The 9877-nt window shown below is 46.7% G+C and overlaps 2 protein-coding genes and 1 pseudogene across 12 annotated transcripts in view; 2 read left to right on the plus strand and 1 right to left on the minus strand.

The window, feature by feature from the left end:
* The window catches only part of PIGL (phosphatidylinositol glycan anchor biosynthesis class L), a 53570-nt gene extending 44650 nt beyond the window's left edge, over window positions 1-8920 (minus strand). The window contains exon 1 of the mRNA XM_024753530.1: window positions 8668-8920. Within this exon, the coding sequence (XP_024609298.1) occupies window positions 8668-8905 (238 nt within the window). The 5' untranslated portion in view covers window positions 8906-8920. The remainder of the gene's footprint in view (window positions 1-8667) is intronic.
* LOC112405230 (mitochondrial intermembrane space import and assembly protein 40 pseudogene) lies at window positions 2486-3000 on the plus strand (annotated as a pseudogene).
* A 311-nt stretch (window positions 8921-9231) lies between the features above and the next one.
* The window catches only part of NCOR1 (nuclear receptor corepressor 1), a 141924-nt gene continuing 141278 nt past the window's right edge, over window positions 9232-9877 (plus strand). For 10 of the 11 annotated variants that reach the window (XM_024753421.1, XM_024753463.1, XM_024753470.1 and 7 more), the window contains exon 1: window positions 9253-9383. The gene's annotated coding sequence lies outside the window, so the exon portion shown is untranslated. Of the gene's footprint in view, window positions 9384-9877 lie in introns of all 11 variants that reach the window. The other variant, XM_024753426.1, reaches the window with a different exon arrangement.

Raw genomic sequence — 9877 nt, forward strand, 5'->3', positions numbered from 1 at the left:
CTAAGCTAATTCTAAAATGTATTGGGAAGAAAAAAAGGTCCACATTTTCTCAACTATAAAATGGGGGAGTTTAGGTTCTCTACCACTTAGAGTCTACCCAGGAAAAGAGAAACCATATCAAATATGGGAACCCAAACCGGGTTCCCCAGGAGCTGAAACCCAAAGAGCTGGCCACCTTCCATTAGAAGGTGTCCACAGAGCCCAGCTGGAGAAATCACGATGTGCGTATGTGTGTGTGTGTATACACACACACACACACACACACACACACACACAGGGGAAGGATCATGCCCCTCTGATGAGCAATTTGAAAGATGGAAGCAGCAAGAGGAGAGGGGCCCAAGAGACTGGATTTGCGAGGATCTCTCTCTCGAGCTGAAGACAGACTGATAAATCCTGTCTAAGCCGAGTGAATGGGCATGGGGGCTCTAGAGCCACTCACCCACTTGGTTCATTGAATGCCAAAACTCTCCTAGACTCAGCCAAGGCTTTGTGACCACGCGGGGCGCCAGTGGGGACTCTCAGAAAGAAATAGGAAAGAGGAGGAAAAGGGGACAGGGCCTGGGTTGGTGGCATACTGGGGAGTGCCCTCCATGTGCGGGCCATTTCATAAACAGTTTGATAACATTACTTTTTTCTATCCTTTTAGTCCTCTGGCTTTCTTGCCCAGCTTTCGATGTTTTCGAGATATATATACACAGATATATATATTTTTTACAAAATAGGGCCAGAGATATGTAACCTTTGAGTCCTGTTCTGAAGTTTCTATCACTCTCTTAAACATAATTCATATTTATCTTGTTTATTTAATTTTTTTGGCTGTGCCACGCGGCAAAAAAATCTTAGTTCCCCAACCAGGGATCAAACCTGTGCCCCTTGCAGTGGACGTGCAGAGTCTTAACCACTGGACCGCCAGGGAAGTCCCATAATTCATATTTTAAATATTACTAATTTATCCCATTCTTAATAAGATGCAGTCAATCTTAAGATCATATATTTTTAGAAATCTCAAATGTATTGGGTTAGAAAGAAAAGAGTAAAATAGATGAGATGAACACTTTTGAGCCTGGATCTAAATTTATCTCAATAAGGAAAATTTTGAATAATTATTCATGATTAAAAAGCAATAGTGAGGGACTTCCCTGGTGGCACAGTGGTTAGGAATCCACCTGCCAATGCAGGGGACACAGGTTCAAGCCCTGGTCTGGGAAGATCCCACATGCCAAGGAGCAACTAAGCCCGTGTGCCACAACTACTGAGCCCGTGTGCCACAACTACTGAGCCCGCGTGCCACAACTACTGAAGCCCATGCGCCTAGAGCCCGTGCTTTGCAACAAGAGAAGCCTGCGCACCGTAATGAAGAGTAGCCCCCACTTGCTGCAATTAGAGAAAGCCCACACGCAGCAAAGAAGACCTAGCGCACCAAAAACAAAAAACAAATCAGGGGAAACAAAAAAGCAGTAATGAAAATAACCTGATAAGTTCTGTTTTAGGAAATATGGTGAGTCACATGTCTGGAGAAACCCCCGTAGAATATCTGAACACGTGAAATGAAAGGCAAGCATGTTTTAGAATGTATGGCTGAGCTGGCAGGAAAGTAAGGGCTGTCTTTGGAGGTCATAAACAGTAGGTAAGCACAAATCCAGATAGGTAGGGTGGAGCTGAAGCCAGGTCAGCTGGTGGCCTGAAGTTGGGACAGGAGATAAAACTTGGGCACGAATAAGGAAACCTCCACACAAAGATAGGACCCTCAGAAGGCAATACCTACAGTGGGTGAACTAGGGGAAAAACCACCCGAAACAGAGATGGGGGGGCTACTTCTGTGTCTTAGACTTGTTTCTAGTGGAAGGGAAAATAAGAAAAATGTCACCCCCTGAGAACTGTCAACGACACACTCGCCTTCACTAGGTGTGGCACACTGTGGTTTCCAAATGTAGCCACTGCAATAATTCTAGTCCACATGCACTTCTAGAACCTTGCTGCTTCCTATCAAGAGGTGGTATTTCTCTCTTTGAACCTGGATGTGACTTGCGACGGCCCTGACACACAATGCAGTCAAAGTGATACTACGCGCTTTCCAAGGCTAGGCCACAGCAGGCAACGCGGCTCCCCTGAGGGCAGGCGCTCTCGCACACTTGCCCAGGAACCCCGTCACCAGGCTGTGAGGAAGCCCAGGCTACGTGGATTGACTGTATGTGGATGTTCTGGCCCACATCTCTAGCTAAGTCAGGTGATTCCAGTCTCCAGCCTTTGGGTATTCCAGCTGAGGTACTAACCATCATGGGGTAGAGACAACTGCTCTCCGTCTGAAACCATGAGAGATAAAGTGTCACGACTGTTTTAAGCCACTAAGCCTCGAGATAATTTGTTGCACACCATCCGGCAACTGATGTACTTGAGTTTGGGCCCTGAATTTACACTACCTCTATGGCCTGAAAAGTCTCAGTATAAAATTTTAATTTAGAGTGATCTAAGATGGGTAGTTCCCTTTGCTGCCTGGCTGAAGCAAACATAAACACGAAAATATTATCACCGGGGAGGTCACGGCATGAGGCCGCCGCCACAGTCGCCGTGAGGTTGGAGCGCCGGGCTGCACCATGGCCTACTGCCGGCAGGAAGGGAAGGATCGAATCATATCTGTGACCAAAGAAGACCATGAAACTCCAAGCAACGCGGAGCTGGGGGCCGACGACCCCAATGATCCTTACGAGGAGCACGGACTGATCCTGCCCAACGGAGACATCAACTGGAACTGCCCGTGCCTGGGGGGCATGGCCAGCGGCCCGTGTGGGGAACAGTTCACGGTGGCCTTTTCCTGCTTCCACTACAGCACAGAAGATGTCAAGGGGTCGGACTGTGTAGACCAGTTCCGGGCCATGCAGGAGTGCATGCAGAAGTACCTGGACCTCTATCCCCAGAAGGAGAAGCCAGCGGATCGATTAGAGGAGACGGCTGTCTCTGAGGCTGCCACGACCAAAGAAGAGGAGGGGTCCAGCTAATGAGGGCCCTGGTCTCCAGCCTCCTTCAGAGAGGATGAACCTCTCCAAGAAAGCGTCTCTCCCTGTGTTGTTCCGTGCACTGTAATGGACAAGCTAACTTACTGAGCTGATCGGGGGTCTGGGCCCCTTGACGTGTACACGGAAACATGGGCTGTATGTATGCGTGTCCCACATAACCTGTCGGCGAACGTAGCCGCCACTCCTGGATTCTCAGATTGTCCTGAATTTTGCCATTTTGAAATAATGTGCCGAATAATCTCAGCAACCAAAAATCTTTATCTGGGAGTGTCTTGTGCGTGAGCTGATCTATTCTGATCCATTGTATCCCTTTTAGTAGATTTTATACCCGGTTGGAAAGTGAAATAGAAACAAACATCTTCCTTTAAAAATGCTGGAGGGGGGCATTCCTTATAGAAGAGGTGGGATGATCAGACCTTGAGTATTGGACGAAGCACTCTGCTTCATTTCTGATATATATATATATATATATTTTTTTTTTTTCGGTACGCGGGCCTCTCACTGTTGTGGCCTCTCCCGTTGCGGAGCACAGGCTCTGGATGCGCAGGCTCAGCGGCCATGGCTCACGGGCCCAGCTGCTCGCGGCACGCGGGATCCTCCCAGACCAGGGCACGAACCCGCAGTCCCTTGCATTGGCAGGCGGACTCTCAACCACTGCGCCACCAGGGAAGCCCCATTTCTGATATATTTTGGTTTCTAGTTTGCATTGAGCTCCACGTTTTCTACGTTTGGAAAACAGAGCTTTGGACCCTCTGAGTGACTCCCTTTGTAAGTGAAGAGAAAGGCTGTTTTTTTCTGTTCTTGTTATCCCAAAAGCCCTGCTTTGGGGTCTGTGTTCACACTGGCTCTGTCTCAGCCTGTTCAGATGCAATGTTCTTGAGAGGTGGGGACCTAATCATTACCAAAGTAGCACCTGAGAGAGGAAACGGTGTCAATTAAAAGGAAAACGTGATTTTTACCAGAAAAAAAAAAAAATTATCACAAGTATGGTTCCATGAAACATGTGCTTACAATTAAAAAAAAAATCACAAAACACACAGGGAAACAAGTCACTCAGAATGAGTTACTCAAAGAGCAGAGGCAGACACAAAGACTGCAGAAATTGGAATTATTAGAAGTAGATATGTGTTTAATATATTTAAAGAAATAAAAACGTCAAACTATGAGGAAGTAACAAGAGACTGTAATATTTGCAAAAGAAGCTCTGTATATGAGAAACAGATGAATGGACAAAATTACTAATCATCTCAATATATATGTAAGGCCTTTATTATAAATCTACTAAAGGACATTAAAAAAGGCCAATATAAATGAGGAGACGTACCATAAAATCATAGACAGAAAGGCTTCATATTGTAAACTTGTTGATTTTTCCCAATATTGATCAACAGAGTCAGTGAAATTCCAATAAAAACGCCAGCAAGGTTCTTCCTCGGGCATGCCCAAACTAGTTCTAAAATGTATCTGGGGACTTCCCTGATGGCACAGTGGTTAAGAATTCTCCTGCCGGGCTTCCCTGGTGGCGCAGTAGTTGAGAGTCCGCCTGCCGATGCAGGGGACACGGGTTCGTGCTCCGGTCCGGGAGGATCCCACATGCCGTGGAGCGGCTGGGCCCGTGAGCCATGGCCGCTGGGCCTGCGCGTCCGGAGCCTGTGCTCCGCAACGGGAGAGGCCACAACAGTGAGAGGCCCGCGTACCGCAAAAAAAAAAAAGAATTCTCCTGCCAATGTAGGGGACACAGGTTTGATCCCTGGTCGGGGAAGATCGCACATACTGCAGAGAAACTAAGCCCATGCACTACAGCTACTGAGGCTGCGTGCCACAACTACTGAAGCCTGAGCGCCTAGCGCCCCTGCTCTGCAACAAGAGAAGCCACCAGAACGAGAAGCCCACGTACCGCAATTAGAGAAAGCCCGCACACAGCAAAATGAAGACCCAATGCAGCCAAAAATAAATAAATAAAAATAAATTTATAAAAAAAAATAACATGTTTGGAAGGTCAAAAATGGCAAACACACCCTGAGGAACAACAGATCAGAGGGCTGGCCCTACCAGATACAGTGTTGTAAAAGCTACAGAAGTTAATTGTTGTAAAAGCTACAGCATGATATTGGCACAGGGATGTCAAACTGACTGAAGGGACAGTATACAGATCAGAAATACACGGAGCTCTGTCATATGAGAGGTGGCAGTGCAGTCAGGAGGGGAAAGGATGGGCTGAACTGGTCTTTCCCTCCAAACGGTTCTCCATATGCCACCAGTATGAGCTTCCTAAAACACAGAACTGGCTGTGTTAATTCTCCAGCACATGCATTCTACAACACCCTACTACCTACTGTGGCTTCCTCTCATGTGTATATTAATAGGTACTTCAATGGTTACATAAATCGGAGAAATGCTGGACTAAACAAAATTAAATAGGAATTTTTTATAGCAAGACTTCTCCAAGATGTTGATAGTCTAATAAGGACCGTGCACCTCTAAAGGGGGAATAGCACATCCGGTTAATTTCCCTAAACTTGTCAGGTCAAGGTATTAACATTTTTTTTTTTTAATAGCAGCTTGAGGAACTGGTATTTCGTGGAACATACACTGGGAATCAAAATGGTTACTTCCTTAACTGATACAGCAGCAAGGCAATGTGTGTGGGTGCAGTGGTTTAGAACAGGAAAGAGCCACTGGGTCCTGGCTCCTCTGTGTTCTAGCTCTTCACTTTGGTCAAGTTACCTAACTTCGTGGTTCAGTTTCCACAGTTAAAAAATGAGAAAAACAAATTATATATACGTGTAATGCCTATCATAGGATTGCTGAGAGGATTAAATGAGCAACTAATAACAAAATACATTTTTTCCTGCTTCTCCCTACCCCTTAAAACTGGAGATGTAGTTAGAATGAGTTATTCAAATGAGTCCAAGACTTACTTATGCTTTTACTATTGCCCTGAATGGCTTGCCCCATTTCCTGTATACTTAAGTCCTATTTTTAAAGACCAGCTCAAAAGAAAAGCTCTTTGGAGAAGTTTCCTTAATCCGATTGATGCTTTTCCCCATTTTGAGTCCACAGTCTTTTCTCTGTCAATTACAGCTTTCATTATGTTATATCACGTTATTAACTTCCTGTTTTTCAGGTTAGAATAAATCAGGAAGGTGGGTAATGTTTAGTCCGTACATTTTTTAAATGAGTTGGGTATTTTAAAAGTAATTTAAAAAATTACAAGAGAAAACAATTTAAACAGAAAGTTGGATTCAGAGGAAATAATGAAAGACAACAATGAAGATACTGAATTTTAGTATGTGTCAAGGGCGTGGTGTTATATTTTTTACTTAAAAAATTTTTGATTTCTGGCCCCAACCTACTAAAAAATAAGGAGAAATTTATTAAGAATCCTGTGTACCTATAATACTTTGTAAATAAAATCCAGGCATCTTGTAACAAATTTTGCTTATAATTTGATTCCCATAGTTGTAATACGAAACATAAATAAAATTAAAAGCAAACAAAAAATGAGGCCATTACTTGCATATATTTGCAGTTAATATCCTTAATAGCACAAACTGAGAAGAAAAGTGCTTAGATTGAAATTCTCAATATTTATGAAAAATGGTTTAATCTTACTGGCAACAAAAGATTTTGAAGGAAAAAAATGTTAGTCATTCAAGAAATATTATACATAAAGAGATTATTTGTAATAGAGATAACCTGGGGGGGAACCCTAATATATGTATAATAAGGGATGACTAACTAAATTAAGGTTTATCTGTATGAAACCATTTAAAAGGCTATATATCTAGTTCTTATAAACATAGGTAAATACTTAAAATATAAGTTTCAGAAGGACATGGTCCTCACCTAGCTTGTTTTCAGTTTTATTCCTAGGGCAGAGAATAAGTCCTGGCAGATAGACTTTTTTTGAATTAAAAACGTTTTTTTATGACGACTTTTTTTTAAAAGAGCAGTTTTAGGTTCACAGCAAAATTGAGGGTAAGGTACAGAGAGTTTCCATATACTCCCTGCCCTCACACACATACAGCCTCCCCCATTATCAGCATCTCCCGCCAGATGGTACACTTGTTACAATCGATGAACCTACACTGACACATAATAATCACCCCAAGTCCATGGTTTACATTAGGGTTCACTCCTGGTCTTGTACATTCTATGGGTTTGGACAACTGTATAATGACATACATCCATCATTATATTATACCATACAGAGTATTTTCACTGCCCTAAGAATCCTCTCTGCTCTGTCTATACATCCTCTCATCCCAACCCCTGATCCCCACCGATCTTTTTACTGTCTCCATAGTTTTGCCTTTTCCAGATTGTCACATAGTTGGAATCACACAGCACAAAGCCTTTTCAGATTGGCTTCTATCACTTAGTAATACGCATTTAAAATTCTTCCTTTTCATGGCTTGATAGCTCATTTCTTTTTGCCTCTAATATTCCATTGTCTGGATGGACCACAGTTTATTTATCCACTCACCTACTGAAGGACATCTTGGTTGCTTCCAAGTTTTGTCAATTATGAATCAAGCTTCTATAAACATCTGTGTGCAGGTTTTCGTGTGAACATGTTTTCAGTTCCTCTGGGTAAATACCAAGGAGGGCTACTGCTGGATGGTTTGGTAAGAGTATGTTTAGGTTTGTAAGAGACTACCGAACTAACTGCCTTACAAAGTGGCTGAACCATTTTGCGTTCCCACCAACAATGAATGAGAGTACCTTGGTGCCCCATCCTCACCAGCATTTGGTGGTGTCAGTGTTCCGGATTTTGGCCATTTTAATAGTAAGCAGTGCACAAGAATCTTTAATAAATATTTGAGAAATTGATGAAAAGGTAATATTCGGTGAAAAATATAAAGTCTTATAAAATGTGCTTATTGAGAAAAATCTGTATAGAAAAAGAACTGGTACGAAACAACCAAATGGGAAAAGAGGTCACTGGGCATTTGTTAAAAACAGCTTTATTGAGGTATGATTTTTACATACCATAAAATTCACCCATTATATATGTACACTTCAATTATTTCATTTATACAGCTGTGCAATTACCACCATAACCCAGTATCATGGTTAATTTGTTTTCTCATTCCATCTTTTCTGTATGGTAAAGAAGGACTTAATTCTTTGAAAGGCCCCAGTGAAAGCTGGGTGGAGTTGAACTCTAAAATGACCTATAAGATTATTTTCTAGTCTAATGAACTCTCTCTTCAATTTGATACATGCATCTTTCTAGCACAAAGTGGACTGAAGGGTTGATCAGGAATGACACAGCCCACATTCTGTTTGGTCGTTATTCTTGGCCCTCCTGGAAATGAAAATGTTCCACAGGATACTGACTACAGTCGCAGTTCCCAACGCGGATGTAGGTACTGAATGGAAGCAAATGTGAGCTCCCGGATCCTGCTAGCGGAGAGCGGAGCTCGCACGCTGCTCACGCCTCCCAACGCACCTGGGAAGCCGGCCCTACAGCCCTCAGGCTGGGGCCACAGATTCTCGGTGAAGCGCCCGGATAAAGGACCTCCAGTGTATTCACCTGGTTCCCTCCGACAGAGACCCCTCCGGGAAGAAGTCGAGTGAGACAGGTTGGCGCCTAAATGCCTTCTCCGCCCCGGCTCCCCGCGCCCCGCCTACAGCTTCCTACCTGCGGAGAAGCAGAGCAGGGACACCTGGTGCCGCAGGCGGACCAAGCCTAGAACGGTGGGAGCAAAGAACATGGCTTCATCGTCGGGGTGCGCGGTCACCAACAGAGTCCGGCTTCCGCCTCCCGGCAGGCCAGCTTGCTCCGGACTCTTCATTCGCTCCCAGGAGTCCCAAACCCAGAGGAAGCCCCATGTCAGGGCCGCCGCCGCCACACAGAGCAGCAGACCCACCACCTCCATGCCCTGAGGAGGCACTGCGCCTGCGCAGGAGGGGAGGCGGCCGCCGGGCCGGCTCCGGCGGGAGACCGGCGCTCGCGGAAACCGCGTTCCGAGTGGAAATCCGTCCGGTTGCCCTGCTCCAACGGCCGGAGGGTTTAAGCGTCGGGCGGTGTGCTCTGACACGGACGCCTCCCAGCCCCTCTTCACCGGCTGCCGCTACTTTACGCGGCCTTTACGAGCTCTCGTGCACGCTCCGTTTCAGGGCTGAGCCAACCCCCTTGCCGTCCACACAGTACTTAAGGGGAAGCGTCTGAAAAGAACCTCCAGCATCTTCCGTGCGAGTTCCTCCTGTCTTTACGTCACCATTTTATCACTCATTTCTTAAAACCCGGACTTTCTCGCAATTATCCGGGTGAACACCGACTTTGTTTCTCCTAATTCCGGGATGTGGAGTGGCGCCTTCTCTAAAGGAAAAGTATGCGGTGGCGAGGCCCGTCCGGTCAGTTCCCTGGGAGCGTGAGGCCGAGAGCGCACTTGGCGGGCGCGGGGGCCCGGGCTCCTCGGAGGGGCCGGAGGGAGGGCCGGCATTACGGGCGGGTCGGCCTCGCGCGGCCTTTCTGGCAGGCCGGCTGCGAACGCAGCCTGAGCCTGGGAAGCAGCTGCGCGGGTGGCCGCGCGCCCCCCGGGCCCCCGCTTCCCTCCCGCCCTGAGCCCGGGCTCTCAGGCCCGGGGCGCGGCCTCGCGTCCTTCCCTTTCTCACGCCCGCGGGGAGTCCCGGGCGCGACGGCAGCACCCTGGGCCCGCCGCCGGGCCAAGGGGGTACGCCAGGGGGCCGGGAAGCTCGGCCAGCGGAGGGAGTCGGCCTCCCAGCCTCCGGAAGGAGGAGGAGCCGGAGCAGCCTCAGCCGCGGTCGCCGGGCCGGGGGGTGGGGGGGGCGGAGGAGAGGGGTTGAATCAAAATGGCGGCCGAGGTGGCGAAGCAGCAGCGGCGGCG

The sequence above is a fragment of the Neophocaena asiaeorientalis genome, unplaced genomic scaffold, assembly GCF_003031525.2.
Source record: "Neophocaena asiaeorientalis asiaeorientalis breed wild unplaced genomic scaffold, Neophocaena_asiaeorientalis_V1.1 scaffold540, whole genome shotgun sequence".
Taxonomy (NCBI): domain Eukaryota; kingdom Metazoa; phylum Chordata; class Mammalia; order Artiodactyla; family Phocoenidae; genus Neophocaena; species Neophocaena asiaeorientalis.